General features: G+C 44.3%; 1 protein-coding gene across 1 annotated transcript in view; it reads right to left on the reverse strand.

Annotated features, from left to right (window-relative positions):
- SLC17A7 (solute carrier family 17 member 7) overlaps window positions 1-26426 on the reverse strand; it is a 349008-nt gene that overhangs the window by 15749 nt on the left and 306833 nt on the right. Inside the window, exons 8-9 of the mRNA XM_082273561.1 lie at window positions 15578-15727; window positions 600-732 (exon numbers count right to left, since the gene is read on the reverse strand). Of these exons, the coding sequence (XP_082129687.1) occupies window positions 600-732; window positions 15578-15727 (283 nt within the window). The remainder of the gene's footprint in view (window positions 1-599; window positions 733-15577; window positions 15728-26426) is intronic.

Raw genomic sequence — 26426 nt, forward strand, 5'->3', positions numbered from 1 at the left:
AAGAGAAGGGAAGGGAATTATGATGTGCAGTGGGCACTACGGACACTGATGTATGGATGGGATTGAGATATGGAGCTCAGTTCAGATCTGTGCATGCACATTTGCGTGTGTATATCACAAGTAGGTCAAACCATTCATTTTTTTGGGCTGCACTACCCATGGGAAATGCGGGGAAACAATTGTGCAGCACCAAGCTACATGGTGCTGCAGGACCATAGGGTTGGGCGCACGCATGTGCTAAAGTGTGGCATGTCTCTCTACAGGTCACGGACATGTGCAATTTCACCTTCATTCTCCAGCTGCTAAGAGGAGAAGGTGCTGTGAAGGATCTGAGTCATATCACAAACATGCGATTCGGACCTCTGCTGAAAGAAGATTTTGTTAACTGGACCTCCGTGAATTTTAATTCCGTACCCCTGATCTAAATGCTTGCTAGTAAAAAATTTTAATACCTCTATATCAACTAGTCAAGGCTGCAGTCTTAAAACGAATGGCCCTGACAAAGAGGACAGCTTTGTCCTAAAGTAACTGTATACTACATCAGGTAGATCATATCATGCCCAACTTCAATATTCATTGATTTAACCAACAATACATACCTCCACAGTTCATCATTTTACGGACATTGGTTGTAGACATTATTCTTTTGGTACGCAGGAAGTCAGCTATCTGCCCTCCAATGGGTACAATGATTGTCATTACCAAGTGGGGTAGTGCAGAGATAAGACCGACCTGTAAGAAAGATATAAAGCAAAGGATCACGCAAAGGATGAAAGAATACAAAAACAAACAATAGAAAGTAAGCGCTAAATGAAAAAGAAGAAAATGTAGCTGGTAGCACATAAGAGTGATCATACAACCCCCTAAATAACATAAAAAAACCAAGTAGGTGGAGCGCTCTACATTTTAATTAGTCAATAAACAAAAACATGTATGTGAAAAAAAACAAAAATTGTGATACAGTCCCAAACAATAGATGTGAAAAAAGTCCTTGATACGAAGTAGATAGAAGTGATCAGCTGGTAATTCAATACAATTCAATTATACACTCACCAGAGATATGTAAAGAAACAGCCTTAGACCACCATAACATGCGATCCGGTGTTGTAAAAAAAAATACTGTTTGTGAGTAAGGATGATCGAACAGTTCGGGTCGACCATCGGTTCGACCCAAACATTGGATGTTCGATATTCGGCCGAATACCGAACTTTTTGCGGTAAAAGGTCGGTATTCGGCCACCAGAACTGCCCAAAATGCACTGGGACAGGAACTGGGCTTTAAAAGCCCGTGATTGGCCCAGAAACGTCTGCAAAAGCCAATGAGGGGGCAGGAGTCTCCTAGGAACGTGATTGGAGTGACTACGGGGACCAGAGGCCAATCAGGAGTGAATACACCCCACACTATATAAGATGGCCCCGCCTAACCCCTAGCACAGTTATCCAGATCCTGTTGAAGAGAGTTGAAGCAGTTCTCTGACTCCTGCTTTGCTACACTACATTTCCTACATATCGAGTGCTTCTAAAGCTCCATATAGCAGAATTGTATTTAGCTTACAGCCAGTGTAGTTAGATACAGCGATTGTGCTGGTTATTAGAGTTACAAAAAAAAAAAAAAAAAACTTAAGGGACAGTGTCAGTCTTCTGCTGTATGGAGCTTTCTATTTAGTGGAAAGGGATATCTAGTGTAGTTAGGGAACTTTGTACTAAATTAGTTATATTTAATAATTGAGTTTCTGTAGGGAAAGTGTAAGGGTTCTGTTTAGTGAGCACGTTGCACAGTGCTGCTGTATCACAGCAGGTATACGTGCTTGCTAGGCAGCAAAATACAGTGACAACTTAACGCCCGTTGTTCAAAGCGTTAGGTGCACTGTACAAAAGCCTTTGCAACTGTGCGTGACACGCATCTGCTGTGCTGTATCCAGCGACAACTGTGGGTCGCATAGCAGTGTGCGTTTTTCACCGCACACAGTTGCCAACGCATCAGTGACAACCTAACGCCTGTTGTTCAAAGCGTTAGGTCCACTGTGCAAAAGCCTTTGCAACTGTGCATGACACGCATCTGCTCTGCTGTATCCAGCGACAACTGTGGGTCGCATAGCAGTGTGCGTTTTTCACCGCACACAGTTGCCAACGCATCAGTGACAACTTAACGCCTGTTGTTCAAAGTGTTAGGTCCACTGTGCAAAAGGCTTTGCTACTGTGCGTGACACATCTGCTGTGCTGTATCCAGAGACAACTGTGGGTCACATAGCAGTGTGCGTTTTTCACCGCACACAGTTGCCAACGCATCAGTGACAACTTAACACCTGTTGTTCAAAGCGTTAGGTCCACTGTGCAAAAGCCTTTGCAACTGTGCGTGACACGCATCTGCTCTGCTGTATCCAGCGACAACTGTGGGTCGCATAGCAGTGTGCGTTTTTCACCGCACACAGTTGCCAAAGCATCAGTGACAACTTAACGCCTGTTGTTCAAAGCGTTAGGTCCACTGTGCAAAAGGCTTTGCTACTGTGCGTGACACATCTGCTGTGCTGTATCCAGCGACAACTGTGGGTCGCATAGCAGTGTGCGTTTTTCACCGCACACAGTTGCCAACGCATCAGGGACAAATATGCCTGGTAGACCAAGAAAAGGCATACGTGGCCCTGCTGCGGAAAGGGGCACAGCTTCTAGGGTGTCTAGAGGCAGGGGTGGACGTGGTGGTCAGTCCTCAGCCAGGCCACCATTTGGATTGTTCTCCGGCAGTGGCCAAGCTATACGTCCACAGTATGTACAGGAGGTGGTGGACTATAGGACCCAACCCTCATCATCGGCATCATCTGCAACTACAGTGACCCAGGCAGAGAAAAGTGGTCAGTCTTCTGCAGTTGTCAGAACAAATACAGATGAGTCCATGTCCACCTCACGTCCTCCCTTAGACCCAACTTCAGACATGACAGAGGAGTCAGCTGAGCTGTTTGACCACAGTGTCGGCCATCTACTCCAGCCTGATGCTCAGTCCTTTATGGAGTCTGATGTTGGGTCTGAGTTTGAGGAGGAGGCAGAGCAAACAAGAGGGGAGAGCAGATGGCCCGCTCCATCTAAGGCCGCACCTGTTGTCTCCCGGGCCAGGCCTGATGCTCAGTCTTTGATGGAGTCAGATGTTGGGTCTGAGGTTGAGTAGGAGGCAGAGCAAGCAAGAGGGGAGAGCAGACGGCCCGCTCCATCTAAGGCCGCACCTGTTGTCTCCCGGGCCAGGCCTGATGCTCAGTCTTTGATGAAGTCAGATGTTGGGTCTGAGGTTGAGGAGGAGGCAGAGCAAGCAAGAGGGGAGAGCAGACGGCCCGCTCCATCTAAGGCCGCACCTGTTGTCTCCCAGGCCAGGCCTGATGCTCAGTCTTTGATGGAGTCAGATGTTGGGTCTGAGGTTGAGGAGGAGGCAGAGCAAGCAAGAGGGGAGAGCAGACGGCCCGCTCCATATAAGGCCGCACCTGTTGTCTCCCAGGCCAGGCCTGATGCTCAGTCTTTGATGGAGTCAGATGTTGGGTCTGAGGTTGAGGAGGAGGCAGAGCAAGCAAGAGGGGAGAGCAGACGGCCCGCTCCATCTAAGGCCGCACCTGTTGTCTCCCGGGCCACTATACACACCTCATCTTGCTGGGACTTTTTTGAGACATCCCATGCAGACAAAACAGTTGCGATCTGCAAGATTTGTAAGAAGGGTATAAAACGTGGCAGAAATGTCAACCACCTGGGTACAAGCTGCCTAAACAGGCATTTGACAACCCACCATTCGGCCCGTTGGCAGGAGCATTTAAAGAACCCACAAAAGGGCCAAAGATCGGTCAGTCGGCCTCCTAGTCCTCCTCGCGCTCCTCCTCATGCTCCACCTGCACATCAGTCTGTTCCTGGCCCTGCTATAGTCACTCGTCACCTGTTGGCAGCCTCCACTGACAGGGATGATGATATAGCAGGCAGTGTCGCATCTACCTCCAGCACACCACCAGCTGTAACATCTAGACGCCAAATTTCGATTCCACACATGCTGGAACGAAAAAAAATGTATACTCCCCGCCACCCACATGCCCAGCGTCTAAACAGTAGTTTGGCTAAACTACTGGCTCTGCAACTATTACCATTTAACCTGGTAGAGTCTGCTCCCTTCCGTGACTTCGCAAAATGTGCAGTTCCACAGTGGCAGTTGCCAAGTCGGCATTACTTTGCCCGTAAGGCCCTGCCATCCCTATACCAACATGTGGAAGGCAATGTAGTGTCGTCCCTGGCCAAGTGAGTCAGCCGTAAGATACACTTGACGGCTGACACTTGGTCAAGCAAACATGGGCAGGGACGGTACATTTCTGTCACTGCTCACTGGGTGACACTGCTTGCCAGCGGAAGGGATTGTAGCCAGGGCTCGGTGCTGCAGCCAGTGTTGCCCCCACGTCTGCAAACAGCTGGAGGTGTCGCTGATCCGGGTAGATCGATCACTTCTACCCCCTCCTGCTCCTCCTCCTCTACCTCCTCCATGCCCTCCTCTGCAGAATGGTCCTTTGAATATGATGAGGTACCACGTAAACGTTCAAAGGGCTATTCTATGTCTCAGGCCAAAAGGTGTCACGCAGTGCTGCAGCTTGTGTGTCTAGGGGACAGGCAGCACACTGCCCCTCAGATTCTTGGGGTTCTGCAGGCACAGGCCCAGAGGTGGTTGACACCACGCCAGCTGCAGCCAGGGATGGTGGTTACTGATAATGGGTCAAACCTCCTGGCCGCCCTTCGTCAGGGAAAGTTAACCCATGTGCCATGCCTGGCGCATGTCCTGAATCTCGTGGTACAGCGGTTTTTGAACTCGTACCCGGGAATGCAGGATGTGCTAAGGATGGCAAAAAGGGTGTGCAGTCACTTCAGGCGGTCGTACAGTGCCACTGCACGTTTGGCCGAAGTGCAGCGCGAGTTTCACCTGCCGGTACACCGCCTCATCTGTGACATGCCCACCCGCTGGAACTCCACCTTGGCTATGCTGCAGCGCCTGTACACGCAGCAGAGGGCCCTCAATGAATACCTATGCGAGTACGGCACCAGCACTGGCACTGCTCGCCTGGGCTTCTTTTCACCACGGCAGTGGCTTTTGATTAAGGATGCATGCGCTGTCCTCTCGCCATTTGAGGAGGCCACAAGGATGGTGAGCCGGGACAGCGCATGCATCAGTGACACCCTACCGGTACTGTTTTTGTTGGAGCACACTCCGCGTGGCATTATGGACAGGGCACTGGAGGCAGAGCAGCAGGAGGAAGAGGAGGACTTCCTTGCCTCTCAAGGCCCCCTTTATCCTGAGAATCCTGACCCCATTATGCCTAGCTCCCAGAGGCCCGAGCAGGATCCAGGGGTGGAAGAGGAGGAGGAGGAGGAGGACGATTCTGCGGGAACTTTTGCAGGGTTTGAGGAGGAGGAGGAGGAAGACATGCGGCAATCTGCAAGGCCTAGTTTGACTCCCTCGGGACACTTTGGAGTAGTGCGTGGCTGGGAGGAGGAGGAGCCCGTTCAAGATATTGTCGTTTTGAGTGACCCCGAGGAGTCAGCTTCTCAGGCCTTCGCTAATTTGCGACGCATGGGAAACATCATGCTTCAGAGCCTGCGAAAGGACCCCAGAATCAAGGCCATTAAAGAGACTAACCACTATTGGTTGGCCACCCTACTTGACCCCCGGTACAAGTCTAAAGTCTCGGAGCTTTTCCCATCCACCCAGAGAGTCCACAGGATCAAATCCCTTGAGGACAGTCTCAAGAGGATTCTGGTGAACACTTTCCCCGACTCCCGTAGGGTGCAGGGGCGGGGACAACCTACCATGGATTCTACTGGTGGTCACGAGAGGAGCGTTGGAGAAGGCGTGCGGTTGACGGATGCCTTTCGGTCTTTTTCTAGTCCTCACCGCCCAGGCCTCTCAGCTGCCACATCGCATCGACCGCGTCTGCATCACATGGTGGACGATTACGTGAGGGCACAAAGTGACACAGAGGGCTTTTCATGTGACGATGTCGATCCACTGGCATACTGGGTCTTAAGATTAGACCACTGGCCAGAACTGGCCAGTATTCCATGGAGTTGTTGGCCTGCCCTGCTTCCAGTGTCCTATCGGAACGGGCATTCAGCGCAGCAGGAGGATTTGTCACAGACCATCGAACAAGACTCTCCACCGACTCAGTCGACCGCTTGACATTCATTAAAATGAATCAGTCGTGGATATCAAGCTTTGGTGCACCTGATGCAGACCTTGTAGACTAGGCTATCGTTGTGATGTGGCAGCTGAGCCTCAGTTTAAGCCTAGACCATGGTGCCACCCTCAAACCCTCCTCTCATTCTCTTTACGTTCACAGAACCTCATTTTGGTTATAACAAAAACTACCATGTTTGCGCACCTGTTCCACAGGTGCACACCTTTACAATTTTTGGGCCTCCTTCAACACCAGCTCTTTGGGGTTAAGGTGGGGAGGCTATGCTAAAACAAAAACTACCATGTTTGCGCACCTGTTCCACAGGTGCACACCTTTACAGTTTTTGGGCCTCCTTCAACACCAGCTCTTTGGGGTTAAGGTGGGGAGGCTATGCTAAAACAAAAAATACCATGTGTGCGCACCTGTTCCACAGGTGCACACCTTTACAATTTTTGGGCCTCCTTCAACACCAGCTCTTTGGGGTTAAGGTGGGGAGGCTATGCTAAAACAAAAACTACCATGTGTGCGCACCTGTTCCACAGGTGCACACCTTTACAATTTTTGGGCCTCCTTCAACACCAGCTCTTTGGGGTTAAGGTGGGGAGGCTATGCTAAAACAAAAACTACCATGTGTGCGCACCTGTTCCACAGGTGCACACCTTTACAATTTTTGGGCCTCCTTCAACACCAGCTCTTTGGGGTTAAGGTGGGGAGGCTATGCTAAAACAAAAACTACCATGTGTGCGCACCTGTTCCACAGGTGCACACCTTTACAATTTTTGGGCCTCCTTCAACACCAGCTCTTTGGGGTTAAGGTGGGGAGGCTATGCTAAACAAAAACTACCATGTTTGCGAACCTGTTCCACAGGTGCACACCTTTACAATTTTTGGGCCTCCTTCAACACCAGCTCTTTGGGGTTAAGGTGGGGAGGCTATGCTAAACAAAAACTACCATGTTTGCGAACCTGTTCCACAGGTGCACACCTTTACAATTTTTGGGCCTCCTTCAAAGCCAGCTCTTTGGGGTTATGGTGGGGAGGCTCCGCCAACACTAAAACTACCATGTTTGCGCACCTGTTCCACATGTGCACACCTTCATAATTTTTACGCCTTCTTCAACACCAGCTCTTTGGGCTTACAGTGGTATGGCTCCGCCAACACCCAAACAACAATTTTTGCGCACCTGTCACACAGATGCATATCATTGCAATTTTTTTCCTTACAAAGGCAATTATTGCCTTCATTACCAGCACTTTCATAGGGATATGGTGTCAAGGCATCGTCGGCACCACCAAAGGCCCAATTTTTAAGCATCCTTTACTTCTATTCAAAGTCAAGAGACAACAGTATTCATCCAAAACATCTCTAATCTTGTTCACTCTGCACTACATTGTGGCCCCTACCCCTAACTCTAACCCTCAATGTATCCGTGCATATATGTCTGTTTCTTGTGAGAATTCAAGTTAAAGTGCACCAAACACCATTTTACATGAAATAAAGTGCAACTACATACATCTTTGGACTTCTTGAAAACATTTGGTAATAATAGCCCCATTGTGGAAATACACCCGTTAATTATATGCACATTTAAAGAGACAGCACCTTTTTCCAAAAAAAAACTCTAATCTTGTTCCCAGTGCACTGCATTATGTCCCCATCATACACATTGGCTGTGCCGTTGATTAGGAGCAAAAGAAAGGTGCGGTTAAGCAAAAAATCATTTTTGAAGGTTTGGTATGCTATAATTCTGGTTCTGGACATGCTACAGAGCTGAAACTTCACAGGTACACATTTTAGACCCCCCAGACACTAAATCCAAAGAAATCTCTCTTTTTTTTTTTAATTTTTTCAATAATTGGCTCTCTATCAAAAACGACAATTTTTAAGAACTTTTTTTGTGTGATTAATAGTCCCTGGGGCATGACCCAGAACCCTAGGCACTTTTTAGGGGCATTTATTGGGTTTTAGGGCTTCAAAATGGGGTTTTTTGATTCCAGAAGTTTGGGTCCCATTGATTTCAATGGGGTTCTGGAATCCGAACCGAACTTTCGGGGAATTCGGGTGTTCTGGTCAAACCGAACTTTTCAAAAGTTCGATCATCCCTATTTGTGAGCTTCCACCAGCATGTACACTCACTAGAAATTAAAGGGAAGTAAGTCTTAATTAACTCATATGGAGTAGAGTTCTTTCCAGCTTCTCTGGTCAATTAGGTGGAGAAATGAATCAGGAAAGCACACAAGACTACTAATAATATAGTAGTTTTTTTTTTTTTTTAATTTTTAGTAAAAACAAGTACATAGCTATAGCATGACCATTAAAAATCCAAAACAAACTGGCCAGACTTACAGAAATGGCCACCGCTCCCAGCACGAGAAGACATCAGCGATGATGTCAGCACGTAGGCCCCTCCTACATTTTGTGTGCATTCACATTTTCAAGGGATCTGCCTATCTTCGACACTGTTATTTAAAATCCCTAAATAATCAAACAAAGTGGTGGAAATTGGAAAAATTGGCACAGGAAGTACCCAAGCTGTCATTTTTGGGATGACTGTAAATACCAGAAGTTGTAATACTGACATTGTATTGGCCATTCGGCCTGATATCAATGAGCAATAGGGCTTATGGCCAAATAACATTAAAACACAGGAAGTGCACGCATCACCATTTTTGGAATAACTGGACATGCCTGAAGTTGCAATAGAAGACACAGCTCAATGTTATTGAGCAGTGGTGATCATAGCAAAATAGAAAAAATTAATTAAAGGCATTTTACTGTGGTAAACATTCACTGTCAATAGGCGTTCAGCTACGCACTAATACAGCCCTATGTCACTATTATGATGAGGACCAAACAAAAAAAAAAGACCATCAAAAGAAAAAACGATATAGAAAATTGTATAAAAATGTTTTTAAAAAAATGTAAAAAATATATTAAAAAGTTGTCAATAATTACATGTACTCAATAATTTATCCATCTATATTAAACTCAGTAAATGCTTAGATCATAAGATCTTAGATCGTATTTAGCTAAGTCAAAACACAAGGATGAAATATAAAATAGTCTAAGGTGATCATTTCAAAATATATACAGATATCACGTAAACAACCAATATATGAAAGTTTATAATCTTATTTCATAATTTTTAAAAAGATCAATGGGTAAGACCCCCAAAAAAGGATGGTTTTTAAAGAAGGAACGATTGGATATACCATGTACATATACATCAAACATATACAAGCATATATTTTACCCAAGAAAAGGAATTTGCACGGATGTTTTGTTAATAATTTATATTTTTCTGAAATTTTATATATACTTTGTTACACAAGGAAAACTTTTTATTAATTAATCTACGCATGGACTTGTAGATATTGGAAAATTGATTTGCACAACCTATTTGCACATTTGCACTTATATTTGCGGGTTTACAGATATATACTGTATATATATATATATATATATATATATATATCATTGCACAGATTTATGTTTTATGCTTTTCTATATAATTTGTATATTTTAGCAAGCGCTGTAGATAGCCCTAATTTTAGGACTATTTCTTTCAATTTTACCACTTTTATTCTACTGCTGCTGCTACTTTATAATATTATAATTTTACATATAATTTTACACATATTTCACATATTTAAAGGTAATTTATATTTAATAACATCAACTCCTAGGCGCGGGGAGTACAACCTTTTTTTCGGAAAAGGGTACTTGTTTTTATACTGAATATCACATTAGTTTCATATTTTTTTAAATATTTTTTTATATATTTTTTATAATTTTTTTATACAATTTTCTATATATAGTTTTTTGATGTTTCTTGTTTTTTTTGTTTGCACTGTTTGAACCTCATCATCATGGCGACATAGGGCTGTGTTAGTGCGTATCTGAACACCTATTGAAATTGCGGCTTTATTTCTATTTTTTTCTATTTTGCTATGATCACCGCTGCTCAAAAATATTGAGCTGTCTCTTCAGAAAAATGGTGGCATTGCAACTTCCGGCATGTCCAGTTAGTCTAAAAATGAAGATGTGAGCATTTCCTGTGTTTTTATGTTATGTGGCCATAATGACCATTGCTCATTGATATCGATTTGAGTCTCCAATAAAATGGCGGTATTACAACTTCCAGTATTTCTGGTTATCCTTAAAATGGTGGCGCGGGTACTGCCTGTGCTGATTTTTCCAATTTCCGCCAATTTGGTTTTTTAAGGAGGTTAGATGATGGCATCAGCGATAGGTGGATCCCTTGATAACGTGCGTGTGCATGAAATGTGATGGGAGGGGCCTACGTCAGGATGTGATCTCCGACCCGTCCTTTTTCTGGGAGCAGCAGCCGTTGCTGTAAGTCTGGTCAGTTTGTTTTGGATTTTTAATGTTTATGTTATAGCTATGTATTTGTTTTTACTTGTATTTTAAAAAAGTACTCTCTTGATTCATTCCTCCATCTAATTGACAAAAGAAGCTGGAAAGGCCCCCCACTCCATATGAGTTAATTAAGGCTTACTTCCATTTCATTTCTGGTGAGTGTACATGCTGGTGGAGGTTCACAGTTGGTGGTTTTTGTTTACACCAGGTGGCATGTTGTGCCGGTTTAAGGCTGTTTCTTTACATATCTCTGGTGAGTGTATAATTGAACTGCATTGAATCAGCGGCTGATCACTTACGCACATAGTGGATATCTACTTTGTGTCAAGGACTGTTTTCACATCCATATTTTGGGACTGTATCACAATTTTTTGGATTTTTTAAGCACATGTTTTTGTTTATTGACTAATTATATTGTGGAGTGCTGCAACTACTTGGTTTTGAAGGATGAAAGTATGTATAATGCAAAAAATTAGAGGAGTCAGTTGTTTTTTCTGTTATGTACTGTATGTGCTTCTAATTAAAGCAGTAGTAAACACATCTTGGACACTTGTACCTACAAGTAGGCTATAATGAAGCGTGCAGTTTAGGAGATATTGGCTGTTTCTTCAGCCAGGGACATCACCAGCGTATGCACTCTGAAGAGACGGCATACTTCATTCTGTCTTTTCAAAGCTATGTGTCTCGGCCGTGACCTCCGCACGCATATGCGATACTGACATTATTGCCGTCAGTACGGCCGAATTTCAAACTTTTTGCTGAAAAAGTTCGGAATTCGGCAACCAGAACCGACCAAAATGCAATGGGACAGGAACTGGGCTTCAAAAGCCTGTGATTGGACCAGAACCATCAGTAAAAGCCAATTGAGGGGGCAGGAGGATGCTAGGATGTGATTGGAGTGACTAGGGGGTCCAGAGGCTAATCAGTAGTGAATACGCCCCCCAGTATATAACATAGCCCCGCCAAATCTCTAGCATTGTAATACAGGGCTGTGGAAGAGAGTGGAAGCAGTTCTGTTACTCCTGCTTCAAAGTGTCATTTAGCAATTATTAGTGTGAGGAAAGGGATATCTAGTGTAGTTAGGGTACTATTTTCCACTATAGTTAGATTTAATAATCTAGTTTCTGTAGGGAAAGTGTTAAGTGTCAGGGTGACTGCAGTGTAGTGTAGGGTTAACTGACTCTGACTGCTATGGCAGGGTGACCAAACCCTTTCATGTCAGGGTGACCGCCATAGAAAAAAGATTGTTTCTATTAGAATTGCAATAGAGCAGTATAGTGACTTCGCTACTTTTACACCTGGCTGTTTTTGTAGCAGGCGTTTATTGGGCTTTTTTTGTGGACGTCTTTGGAGGCAGGCATGATATCTGAACTTCTGTGTAGGGGTATATATACACACACACATGTATGTATACATACACATACACATATATAGGTGTGAAAGTAGCAGAACCCTATGCCTGCGCTAATGAAATAATTTGCAGACATAGGGCTATGCTCCTATATGTGTGTATGTGTATAAATACATATAAGTGTGTGTGTATATATACCCCTATACAGAAGTTCAGATGTCATGCCTGCCTCCAAAGACGCCCAAAAAATGCCCAAAAAAAAACCGCCTGCAACAAAAACGCCCAGGTGTGTTGTTGCAGGTGTTTTTTTTTTGGAGCATTTTTTTGGCTTCTTTTTTTGAGGCAGGCATAACATCTGAACTTCTGTATAGGGGTATATATACACACACACTTATATGTATTTATACACATACACACATATAGGTGTGATAGGAGCATAGCCCTATGCCTGCTAATTATTTCATTAGCGCAGGCATTGGATTCTGCTACTTTCACACCTATATATGTGTATGTGTATAAATACATATATGTGTGTGTGTGTATATATACCCCTACACAGAAGTTCTGATGTTATGCCTGCCTCCAAACACGTCCACAAAAAAGCCCTATAAACGCCTGCAACAAAAAGCCGGGTATGAAAATAGCGAAGCCACTATCCTGCTCTACTGCAATTCTAATACAAACAATCTTTTTTTCTGGTTCTGGACATGCTACAGAGCTGAAACTTCACAGGTACACTTTTTAGATCCCCCAGACACTAAATCCAAAGAAATCTCATTTTTTTTTTTCAATAATTTTTTCAATAATTGGCTCTCTATCAAAAATGACAATTTTTAAGAACTTTTTTTTGTGTAATTAATAGTCACTGGGGCATGACCCAGAACCCTAGGCACTTTTTAGGGGCATTTATTGGGTTTTAGGGCTTCAAAATTGTGTTTTTTGATTACCGAAGTTCGGGTCCCATTGATTTCAATGGGGTTCTGAAATCCGGGCCGAACTTTCGGGAAGTTCGGATGTTCTGGTCGAACCGAACTTTTCAAAAGTTCGATCATCCCTAACCAGAACCAGACCTGTGTCAGTATTGTTTTAAGTATATCTATTCTTTAATGACACATCTCATAGTATTCCCATCAAGTCCCATCGTGCCCCTGCCTCTGGGAGTCATGCTTGTAACTGTCAGTCTTCCCATCATGCCTCTGTCTATAGGGAATCATGCATGTAACTGTCCTCTTGCAATGCCTCATGGGACATGTAGTTGTACAACAGCTGGAGGGTTGAAGTTACCCACCCCTGCACACCCCCCCCCCCCTCCTCCAGCCAGATCCAAGTCAGTATGTTAGTTTACTTTCAGCTGATCTCCATCTACAATGATTTACACTGCAGTATGTCTGCTGAATAGAACTGAGAACAGCAAGGACACTATAAGGAAATCTCTAGATGTAAAGCCAAATATTGGCTGGCTGAGATCACATGACTGGGGATATCACTGGCCACATACTCCCTTTGAAGCAGGAAGTGCTTGGAAATACAGATCACAGAGAGATGTGCAGCTATTTGAGTATAGTGGTTGATGCAGCTTCTCAGGAATACTCCTTTAACAGATACTTACTTCTCCCCTGTGGATTACAGATTAATTATCCATATACATTGAGCATAGCCTCTGGTGAGGTTCTGTGCCTGAGCTGCCCTTTGTGGCGGAATTCTCTGGTGACCCCCATGAGTGATTTCCATGTTCCAGACTGCTGGGAGACAACTATACCTGAATGTGACGGTGTTTCTTTTTTGCCAATTATAAATATTGTGGGTCCAAAAAACAGTTTTGGCCTCATTTAACCCAAGACTAAACTATGTATCATGCTCATTGACCCCTGAGGAAGAAAAATACATAATTCAAAACGCGTTGGGTCTTCCACTGTCCTCCACCGTGGATAATGAATTTGAGTATTGATCAAATTTGTATCTTTGAACCGCTTGGTATTTTATTAAGTGTATGATTGTCCTATATTGAGTTTGTCTACATTTTTTGTAATAAACCTTGATACTTTTTTACAAATCTTTTCCACTATATCTTCTTCATTGCCCTCAAAAATCCCATTCAGAGGGAACAGTTTTGCTTTTGTTTGTATGTAGCACCCTACAGGTAGGTGCTAGGTAAATGCATAGTGGGCCTTGTCTGCCTAACAGCAGGGCCATTATTGCTTTTTTGGTTAGGGTGTCATGGCTTCCAGGTGTGTTTGCTCCCCACTGGCTCTGTGAGAGGCTTCTCATAGGGCAGTGGAGGAAACCCAACCAGGGACACATTCAGGCTTGTAACTACCCCAGAAGGCAGATTCTGCAGCAAAGGATTCTGGGAGTGGGTATAAGTCTGAGGGGAGTGAGTGACTCAGCGTCTTTGACAGAAGCAGAGTCCCAGGAGGGAGAAAATGGCTGTCTCTCCTCCTGTTTGAGGAAGTGGATGACTCGGGGTGCTGTCTGAGAATCCAGAGGATGCTGAGCTGAGCTGCGGGGATCTGGTGTGCCAAGAACCAGAGGAGAGAAAGAGGGGTCAAGTCCCAGGAAAGCCTACACAGGTCATGAGTACTGAGGATTGCTCCTGGGGGTCTGCCTAGTGTCAGTGGGGAACACCCTGGAGAAGGTTCTAGGATCCAAGTGTCAGCTAGCTGTAAAGGGGTTACCTAATAAGGGGACCCTGAAGAGTTAAAGGGGGTGCCTGCAGTTTGGGCCCTGAAGAGTCAGTGCACAGTGTGCAGTGCATCAGTTAAGAGTTGCAGCCATACAGGGTTTCACAACAAGCTACCCCAAGCCAGTGCAAGGCAGGAGGGAGTAGTCAGTGACTTTTGAGTGCAAGTAGTTTCAGAAGTTCAATATTCTACAGTCCTGGATATTCTGGACTTAAGTCGGAGTTCCAGCACAGCTTTCAGAGATACAGTGTGTTCTAAGCGCCAGTAAGCGTTGGCTAGCATCGGCTGGCGTCAAGACAGCTCTAAAGAGCATTTTTGCTATAAAAGTTCCAGAATTGTACATAAGATACCGGAGTTGTCAATGTGTCAGTTCTCACACCCAGGGTCGCAGCTCCCATGGGCTGGAGAGGTAACAAGTAACAATGGCAGACCCACATCAGGCCCAATGCCTGGAAAACCTGCTACATCTATATGTAGGGATGTGGGCACAATAGTAACCTTTGGCCCGCCATTTTTTAAATTTACATGACTGGGAATAGGTTGGGCTTAGCTAACACAGGCAGAGTCCACTCTGTTTCTGCTGTGATTACATGTACTTGCTGAGAGTGGACCCCTTATATTGAAGTCACAGTTCATTACCTGTCTTGGCCCCGGGCATTGTAGAGCTGTGAGGTGTATAATTTTTACTACAAAAGTACACATCCTTTTTAGTATACTTTAACAACTTCTATTTACACTTCTACAAGCTGCAATATTGTAGGAGGGAGTCAATCACTTGATTACTTGTTGAAAGTAGTGTTGTCAATAATATCCTCAGCTAACCTTGTTAAACTGGCTTTTAGGCTGTGTTTTATGGCTTTAATGTCCTTTACTAAGATTTTATTCAAAACCACATGACAACAAAATGATATATTTACAGAGGCTATTGATCTCAACTCGATTTAGAAAGATAATAATACAGTACCTCCAGGAAGAAACCATACCTTACTGATCTCAAAGCCAAAGACTTCCTCAAAATAGGCCGGCTGGCTAATGAGCAAGAGATAGAATGTCCAACTGCGGCAAAAGTTGGCAACGATGATTGCATACACTGGCATAGAGGTGAAAAATTTCCGCCAAGGTGCTTTAAATTTCTGCAAAGACATTATTTATATGTAACAGTATGGAAACTAAATTGAAATACATTCACAAATACACAAACTGTATATTACATTTGTAACTTGATATTGCAATACCCAAACGGTGACTGCACCTCAATGAATGCAGTCGCCATTTTGTCCGAAAAATTTTCAACATGCTCTTTCGAGAAAAGTCAATCAAATTATCAATTTTTTTTTTGCAAAGTAGGGTTGGCAGGGCGAACTAAACGGGCATGTCTATTCAGCCATTCAGCCTGAATTCTTCCCCTCTAAGAAATTATGAAAAATTCTAAATTGTAGAGTTGTTCCCAGGAGAAGAGAATAAGTGCAAGCTTCCAATGAAAACACCTGTTGTGGGTACAATCATCTAAGTAGGGAATTTACCTCACTTTGGCCAATTTTCTCTAAATTTTTGTTTAATCTCTGGGACAGATAGTGAATAGAAATTTCCCTAGGAGTACACAGACAATGAAAAAAATAATCTAGGAGGCATTTTAAGCCTTTGCTACCCTATCCAAAACAGTACCTCCACTGCAATCCTTCAAACCTTCTAGTGAGGAGGAAAGATCGGGGCATGTAGATAAGAATCCCTAATGTCCATTGATGCAAGGAAATCCCATGGATGGAGCAAGGGCCAACAATGTATGTAAAGATTTTCTCCTAAGCTTTTGTATATAGAGAAACATGTTCAAATGCTTGAGATCCAATATAGGATGAACATTGCTGTTTGGCTTTAGAACTATAAAAAGGTTTGATTAAAAGCTGAAAACCCCTTTATCCTCTGAAACAGGGATGATCAAGAGCCTGCAAATGTCACAATCTTTTTTAACAGATTCAGAGAAACATTTGAAAGCATAAACTGTGCAGGGGGAAAACTTTGCAATTCCAACCTGTAACCATGAGCAACTGCACAATGGACCCATTTGTCTGCTAACTCCCCCTGCCATATTTCCAAAAGATGGATGGATTAACAAGCTTGGAGGACCAGGACTTCCTTTGAAACTGGGACTGGGACCGAGGTTTTGTACTGGAAGTTGAAGCCTGAAAGTGGTGAAAGAAATGCCTTAGGCTGGCCATACACTATACAATTTTCTTATTCAATTTCCTTTAGATTTACCTTAAACTATGTAGTGCAAGGGCCTGCCTGACTGCATACAAATTGAAAGTGTTTAGGTTTGACCCTATATTACATGGTTTTGGTAAATCTAAAATAAAGTTGAACAAGAAAATTGTATAGTGTATGGCCAGCCTTATGGAAGAAGGAGCAGCCACCCTTTGAATCACATGGTTACCCCTCTTCCTAAGAAGTAAAAGAGAACTCTCACCTGAAAATTTCTAGATATACTTATCCAGACCTGGGCCAAACAAACATTCCCCATGAAAAGTAAAACTAGCCTAAAGCTTCTTGCATGGTATTTCTGCAGACCAACATTTAGACAAAGAATCCTGCACATGTGTATGGACAAAAGTAAAAAATGTGAATTCTAAATGAATTTTTGTTAAGACATCCACAGCATAAAAAAGAGCCCTTGAGAAATTTACCAAACCCTTGCCTAGATCAGCCCCTCTACCTGCAAAGTCCCTCGTGCCTGCAACCTCCTGGGACATGTCACCTGTCCAAGGAGACTGCTTAGTAGTGGTCTATCACTCCAGTTATAATACTTTTTTTGTCACTCTTTGTAGTTGTAGTATCACTGCAGAAACGCTCACCACACCAGTCACAATGCTGCACAGTGCACAATACAAATCCACTGCGTGCGTCAGGTGAACGCTTGTGGGCTAATTTTTGGGGCCTGTAATGGCAACACTTACTTCTGTATCCTGTGAATGCCTATTGTACCTTCAGCCACAAAATACAAAATTCTTTGCTGTCAGGTAAACGCATGTGGGCTAATTTTGGGGCCTGGAATTGGTGACACTTACTTCTGTATCCTGTGAATGCCTAATGTACCTCCAGCCACAGAATACAACGTTCTTTGTTGTCAGGTAAACGCATATGGGCTAATTTTTGGGGCCTGGAATGGGCGACACTTACTTCTTTATCCTGTGAATGCCTAATTTTTCAAACTGGAATTGAAAATCAATAGGTCTGTAAACGTTCTGCCAAATTGTGGAATGGATGCGGACCCATTTTAGAGACGTGTGAATGGACCCTATGTGTATTTGACATGTATTTACCGGCTGCTGTCAGTTCTGGCTGATTTAGAAATAAAATAAAAAAATTTTTGCTGAAGTATTTTGTGGCTGAAAATATGACCTGAAGTTTTTAAAGTTCGCCTGCCATTAAAGTCAATGGGGCCCGCCGCGAACTTGCGGTTCGTGAACATTTGAGAAAATTTGGGGATAACGTCCGCAAACCGCCCCGGCCAATGTTCATCCATCACTACCGAAGAGTGGGAAATTTGAGAAGAGAGTAAAAAACAGTTTTTCTTTTGACTGCTGGTAATTGCTGTGGTTGCATTATTAGTTTTTTGGAGGTCTTTACATCCAGCTTTTTAAACACCTTTTCTGTCACTTTTTAAATAACCTTTTTTTTTCTTTCCTTTCTTCAGTCTACTAATTGAGGTTACATAGTTACATAGTTAGTGAGGTTGAAAAAAGACATCAGTCCATCCAGTTCAACCTATGATGTGTGTGTTTGTTTGCTGTTAACTGTACATTGTATACCCCTGTATGTTGTGGTCTTTAAGGTGCCCATCTAATAGTTTTTTGAAACTATCGATGCTCCCTGCTGATACGACTGTTTGCGGAAGAGAATTCCACATCCTTACTGCTCTTACAGTGAAGAACCCCCTACATATTTTAAGGTTAAACCGCCCTTCCTCTAGTTTTAGTGAGTGGCCACGTGTCTTATTGTATTCCCTTTCTCTGAATAATTTGTTCCTTATGCTAGGGTCACCAGTACCGTATCTGTACATTGATATCATATCCCCCCTCAATCGTCTCTTCTCCAGAGAGAATAAGTTCAATGCTGGTAGTCGTTCCTCATAGCTGATGTCCTCCATTCCCCTGATTATTTTTGTTGCCCTTCTCTAGACTCTCTCCAGTTCCAGCACATCCTTCCTGAGGATCCTTCCTGTGCCCAGAACTGGACAGCATACTCCAGATGTGGCCGGACCAGAGTCTTGTAGAGAGGGAGAATAATCTCTTTATTTCTGGAGTGAATCCCCTTTTTTATACATCCCAGTATTCTGTTGGCTTTGCTTGCAGCGGCTTGGCATTGCATGCCACTGCCAAGCCTGTTGTCTACCAGTACCCCCAGGTCCTTTTCCATCTTAGAATCACCCAGAGGTTCCCCCCCCTAGTGAGTAGCTTGCTTTCTGGTTTCTGGCACCCAAGTGCATTACTTTACATTTTTCAACATTAAACCTCATCTGCCATGTAGTTGCCCACCCCATTATTTTGTTCAGGTCCGCTTGTAAGGTTTCCACATCCTGCATAGAGGATATTGGCATGCTTAGTTTAGTATCATCCGCAAATACTGAAATTGTACTAGATATCCCCTCCTCTAGATCATTTATGAATAAATTAAACAGGATTGGTCCCAGGACAGAACCCTGGGGGACCCCACTTTCCACACCCGCCCAATCCGAGTATTCCCCATTAATCACCACCCTTTGCACTCTCCCCTGGAGCCAGTTCTCTATCCAGGTACTCACCTTATGGTCCATACCTACCTTCCTTAGTTTGAACAGTAAGCGTTTGTGGAGACGGTGTCAAAGGCCTTTGCGAAGTCCAGATACACCACATCCACAGGCTTACCTTCATCTAGGTGGCAGCTCACTTCATCGTAGAAGGTTAATAGATTGGTTTGGCAAGAACGATTTTTCATGAATCCATGCTGATTACTACTAATAATACCATTTTCATTACTAAAGTCTTGTATGTGGTCCCTTAACATCCCCTCCAAAATCTTGCAGACTACTGATGTTAGGCTGACCGGCCTATAGTTACCCAGGATATATCTTGGCCCTTTTTTTAAATATTGGTACCACGTTGGCTTTTTTCCAATCAGCTGGCACCATACCCGTCTGTAAACTATCCTTAAAGATCAAGAATAATGGTCTTGCAATCACCTGGCTGAGCTCTTTCAGAACCCTCCGGTGCAAGCCATCCGGTCCCGGTGATTTATTTATGTTAATTTTCTCTAGTTTAGTTCTAAGTCTATCTTCTGTTAGCCATGGCGGCACTTCCTGAGGTGTGATATTTAGTTTGGCCTTACAAGCTGGGTTAGTGTAGCCCCCCCCCCCCCCCCCCCAATTATTTTGTGAAGACTGAAGAGAAGAAATTATTTAACACTACTGCCTTTTCCCTGGTCTCTGTGGCCAAATCACCTTTGTCGTCTTTTATGGGGCCAATGTGTTCTGGCCTCGCTTTCTTACTGTTTATATACTTAAAGAATTTCTTGGGGTTCTTTTTACTCTCTTCTGTTATATGTCTCTCGTGTTCTATTTTAGCCACCTTGATTTTGTCTTTACATTTCTTATTACACTCTTTGTAATGCTTGAATGCTCCCAATGACCCCTCAGCCTTGTATTTTTTGAAGGCATTTTCTTTAGCATTAATATGCATTTTTATCTTGGAGTTTAGCCACCCAGGGTTTAGTTTTGCTCGTTTAAATTTATTTCCCTTTGGAATGCACTGGCCAATCCCTTTTTTAAGTGTGCTCTTGAGGTGAGGGGTTAATTGGTCACAGGTGCTACAGGTCCTATATAACTTCCTGTAGAGCACACGTCTCAATTTGCCACATTTTGCTAGTTGGAAGCTGAAGAGTGGGACATATGAGTGGAGAGCAAAAAACAGTTTTGCTTTTGGCTACTGGTGAATGCTGTGGTTGCTTTTTTTTTTTTTGGGGGGGGGGGGGGGGTCTTTACTTGCAGATTTTTAAATATATTTTCTGTCACTTTTTAAATAGCCTTTTTCTTTATTTCCTTCCTACAGTCTACTAATTAGTGGAGTGGTTAATTGGTCACAGGTGCTATCGGCCCTAACTTCCTGTAGAGTATAACTTCCTGTTGAGTACACAACTGAGCTTGTCACATTTTGCTGGTTGGAAACTGAAGAGCTTTTTACCACTTGCCGACTGCCAGCAGTACTTATACTGTGGCAGGTCGACTCTATTGTGTGAAATGACATACCTGTACGTCATTTCATGCAATAGCCAGTAGGGCGCACATGTTGATTGGCCAGAGGGGAAGTCATTTATCGGGTCCAGCAGATGCGATGTCTACCAGCCACCCGTGATCGCTTCCCAGAGAGACAGAACAATGCAGATCGCGTTCTGGCACAGATGAACACAGACATCTTTTGTTCCTGCTATTTAGGAACAAGGATCTCTGTGTTCATCTAGTGAGTCCATCCACCACCCAGTTCAAAAAGCATCCCCCAGGAACACACCTAACCCTTTGATCGCCCCTGATGTTAACCCCTTCCCTGCCAGTGTCATAGTACAGTAACAGTGCATATTTTTAGCACTGATTACTGTAGTTACATAGTTTGTGAGGTCGAAAAAAGACACCAGTGCATCCAGTTCAACCTATGATGTGTGTGTGTGTTTGCTGTTAACCGTACATTGTATACCCCTGTATGTTTTGGTCTTTAAGATGCTCATCTAAACGTTTTTTGAAAATATCGATGCTCCCTGCTGATACATTTAGGAACTGCCGAGCCTTGGCTGAATGCGCGGTTCCTTCTGCCCAGTCTATATCTGGATAATTAAAGTCCCCCATTATAATGACATTTCCCATCCTTGCTGCCAATCCTATCTGTAAAAGGAGGTCCGCCTCCCTCTCCTCCCTCTGGTTGGGGGGCCTATAGCATACGCCCAATATTACCTTCCCTATAGTGCCTTCCCTTTTAAGTTCTACCCATAAGGATTCTGCCTCGTCCATAGCTCCATTATTAATATCATCCCTCATATTTACCTGTACACTGTTCTTAATATACAGACATACTTCTCCCCCTTTTTTACCTTCTCTATCCCTGTGATAAAGGGAATACCCCTGAATGGTCGCCATCCAATCATGAGAGCTGTCGAACCAAGTCTCTGTTATCCCCCCAAAATCTAAGTCCTCCGCAAATATCAGTAGCTCCAGCTCTCCCATCTTGTTGGTCAGGCTTCTGGCATTAGTATACAAACCTTGTAATTCTGACCGGTTGCATATATCCTCGTTTGATGTTGTTTTTAGGCTGCTCTTGTGATTTTTCCCCATACCCACCTTGGATTTTGGGGCTCTGAACACCCTACCACTAATGTCCCCATTTGTGCCCTCAGAATCTTGCTCCCCGCTGGCTAATTCTACATCTGTACCCTCCCCGCCCCCATCACCTAGTTTAAAAGCCCCTCTAACTTTATGGCCATCCTCTCACCCAGTACGGCTGCACACTCCCCATTTAGGTGCAATCCGTCCCTACCAAAGAGTCGGTGGCCGACTGAGAAGTCGGCCCAGTTCTCCAGGAACCCGAAACCCTCCTTTCTACACCAGCTCCTCAGCCACTTGTTAACTTCCCTAATCTCCTGCTACCTCTCTGCTGTGGCTCGAGGTACAGGTAGTATTTCTGAAAATACTACCTTGGAGGTCCTACTCCTCAACTTAGCGCCTAAGTCCCTGAAATAGTTTAGGACTCTCCATCTTCCTCAGCCTATGTCATTGGTACCCACGTGTACCATGACAGCTGGGTCTTCCCCAGCCCCGCCCAGTAATCTGTCCACCCGATCCGTGATGTGCTGAACCCGAGCTCCTGGTAAACAACAGACTGTTTGGCGCTCACGGTCTTTGTCACAGATTGCACTGTCTGTCCATCTAATGATTGAGTCCCCTGCCACCAGCACCTGTCTTTCCTTTCCCTTTCTCCCGGCCTCACTGGAGGAGTTCTTCCCCTGGCAGCTAGGGGCGTCACTCTGCTCCAGCAATGCTGGTCCCTGACTGGTTTCCCCAACATCACGCAACGGGGCGTATTTATTGGGGTGCTCCAGCCCAGGATCGGCCTCCTTGCCTATTTCCCTTCTACCCTTCCTAACTGTCACCCATCTGCTCTGCTCTGATGCCTGCACCTCCAAATGTAAGCAACGTGCTTACATTTTGTGCATTTTTATCCGCCCTCGATCGTATGATTGAGGAATGTATACATACCACAAGATGTACACCAAATCGCATCTCCACACCCGCCGGGCATTGTACCTACTAATCTAATCTAATGGGGATTCAGTAATTTAAGTCTATCCTGTGTGGCTGTTTTCTAGCTTCCTAACTCTGCTTTCTCTCCTTCTGGTACTCCCAGACTCTCACAGGTACTCCCATCCACTCACAGGTACTCCCAGACACTCACTGGTACTCCCAGACATTCACCGGTCAGTCACAGAGCATTGTCAGTAGCAGAGCATGGTCAGTCGCAGAGCCCGCAGAGCACAGTCAGTTGCAGAGCACGGTCAGTCGCAGAGCCCGCAGAGCACGGTCAGTTGCAGAGCACAGTCAGTAGCAAAGCCCGGTCAGTCGCAGAGCACAGTCAGTCGCAGGTCACAGTCAGTCGCCTACAGTCCCTAGCTATTCCCCTCTGGTTCCCCCCAACCAGCTGCCGAACAGCTGATCGGTCACCTACTCACGTCCCTGCTGCTGTTCCGGGTCACCAGCTTACTCTCGGTTCTTCAGCCCTCCTGACCGTCCACTGCTGCCGCCGCCGCCGTTCGGTACTTTACACTGGTGGTTACAGGCCTCCCCCAGAGGTCTCCCCCACGTTTCCTGCACCCAGCTTCCCCCGCAGCTCCTTCTCCTCATTCACAGCACACGCTGCACATGCACACACACAACACGCACAGAGCTTCCGGCTTCCGGTTTCTTGGCTTCTCGCACCGCCTCCGCCTCCTCACAGCACCTCCGCCTCCTCAGTATTCCTGCCTGCCCGCAATGTACTGAGGGTGGTGTAGGCAAGTAATGTAGTAATGTTACTGGTCCCCTCAAAAGTGTCAGTTAGGTGTTCGATCTGTCCACTGCAATGTCGCAGTCCCTTTAAAAATCGCTGATCCCCGCCATAACTAGTAAAATAAAAACATATATGCCATATATCTATCCCCTACTTTGTAGACACGATAACTTCTGCGCAAACCAATAAATATATACCTTTTTTCTACCAACAATATGTGGCAGAATACATATTGGCCTAAAATGATGAAAACATTTGATTTTTTTGTTTTTTTCTTTATTGGCTGTGTTTTATAGCAGAAAGTAAAAAATATTGTTCTTTTTTCAGAATTGCAGGGGTTTTTTTGTTTATAGCGCAAAAAATAAAACTGCAGAGATGATCAGTTACCACCAAAAGAAAAGCTCTATTTGTGGGGAAAAAAGGACATCAATCTTATTTGGGTGCAGCATCGCACGACCACGCAATTGTCAATTCAAGTAACACAGAGCCGTATCGCAAAAAATAGCCTAGTTATTAAGGGGGTAAAACCTTCTGGTCAGGAAGTGGTTAAACATGTTTTCCTGACATGAGTAGAAGATGGGTGTTGGCGCTGCCTTAAGTAAATTAGAAATCAGTGCGCAATGTAAACATATGAAGTGGTAACGCAATAAAGTGACGAGTGCAGAATTTGAAATATCACAACGTATAAAGTGCACACTTAAAGTGATGTTCAAATAAAGTGCTTATCGAATAAAGTGCTATCGTGCACGTGCAGAAAGTCCTCAACTGTACCAAACAGTATGGTATAAGTGCTATAAGTGCTAGTAGAAAGCCAATAAACTCTAGGATATAAAAAAGTATTATAGACCCAGTCCAGATTGGCACTGGTGTGCAACAAAAAGTTCAGCAGTCCGATATAGTAAAGTCTCTAGAGTCCAATGGCCATGTATAACGTGAAAGGTGTAAACCAAGGCAAGGTGGGTAATCAGGTGGAAAACACACTACCGAAAAGGTAAGGAGTGACCCCGTGTTGAGCGGTGAGGTGCTAGGTGATCCCTTCTGGTAGAAAAACTCACTCACCAGAAGCACCCACCCCACACAGGGGTATAAGGCGAGTGTATATCGATCAAAGGATCCCAGTATCTTCCCTCCTCCTGGGTCGGTAGGTCCTGGAAATAGTCTCGGCGGTCCTAACTGCGGGTATCCCTAGAATGGCAGAGGGTCCTAATATTCTCTTATGGGCCGGGGATAGTCCGAGGTGTCCACCAGAAAGGTCTCACAGCCGTATACCAAGGGACAACAGATAGACAGGGCACATAGCGTAATAACGTCTCAACAGGTTTATTTAGTGCATAAAGTCCAAGCCTCGTTCTCCATTCCACAACGGTTGTGGAATCGAGAACGAGGCTTGGACCGTACACCGCTCCACACTCGTATCCATGCTTATGTACCTGCTCTATATGTGAGTACCTCTCCACTTTATGCACTAAATAAACCTGTTGAGACGTTATTACGCTATGTGCCCAGTCTATCTGTTGTCCCTTGGCATACGGCTGTGAGACCTTTCTGGTGGACACCTCGGACTATCCCCGGCCCATAAGAGAATATTAGGACCCTCTGCCATTCTAGGGATACCCACAGTTAGGACCGCCAAGACTATTTCCAGGACCTACCGACCCAGGAGGAGGGAAGATACTGGGGTCCTTTGATCGATATACACCCGCCTTATACCCCTGTGTGGGGTGGGTGCTTCTGGTGAGTGAGTTTTTCTACCAGAAGGGATCACCTAGCACCTCACCGCTTAACACGGGGTCACTCCTTACCTTTTCGGTAGTGTGTTTTCCACCTGATTACCCACCTTGCCTTGGTTTACACCTTTCACGTTATACATGGCCATTGGACTCTAGAGACTTTACTATATCGGACTGCTGAACTTTTTGTTGCACACCAGTGCCAATCTGGACTGGGTCTCCATACTTTTTTTATATCCTAGAGTCTATTGGCTTTCTACTAGCACTTATAGCACTTATACCATACTGTTTGGTACAGTTGAGGACTTTTTGCACGTGCACGATAGCACTTTATTCGATAAGCACTTTATTTGAACATCACTTTAAGTGTGCACTTTATATGTTGTGATATTTCAAATTCTGCACTTGTCACTTTATTGCGTTACCACTTCATATGTTTACATTTCACACTGATTTCTAATTTACTTAAGGCAGCGCCAACACCCATCTTCTACTCATTTTATCTTTAGTCTCCGGACTAATATTCTGGGAGGCTGCAGCCTTACAACTACCTTTTATAATTTATATATATTTTTTATATATATTTCTTATTTACCACACACCTGTATTTTATATATTTATATTTTCACATTGTCACCTACATCTGCACATTTTTGCTTTTGCACATCCAAATAGAGACTTTTGCGCGGAGTTTATACCTTCTATGTTTTCCTGACAGACTCCATGACAGTATACGTACGCGTAGCTCCGCCTCCTCCCCATAGGACCACACTCCCATAAATCTTTGCTCCGAGTCAGGAGCCGTGTTCCTTTTTTGTCCTCCTCCTACAGTTTCAATACTTACCCTGTGGGATGCGTTCCTGTGTTGATGGTCTGTTGGCGGGTTAGCGTAGGATATTGACGGTGCTTCATGTTTCCTTGGTAATCCAGCAATCCCAGCTATTAAGTGGGTGGACATGGGCAATATATATTTGGTGTCTGGAAGAAGCCATAAAACCTGAATGAGTGGTGGGCTGCACCCCTGGCCAATCGTCCCAGCTACT

The sequence above is a fragment of the Pelophylax lessonae genome, assembly GCF_965119305.1.
Source record: "Pelophylax lessonae genome assembly, chromosome: 12".
In the NCBI taxonomy this organism is placed as follows: Eukaryota; Metazoa; Chordata; class Amphibia; order Anura; family Ranidae; genus Pelophylax; species Pelophylax lessonae.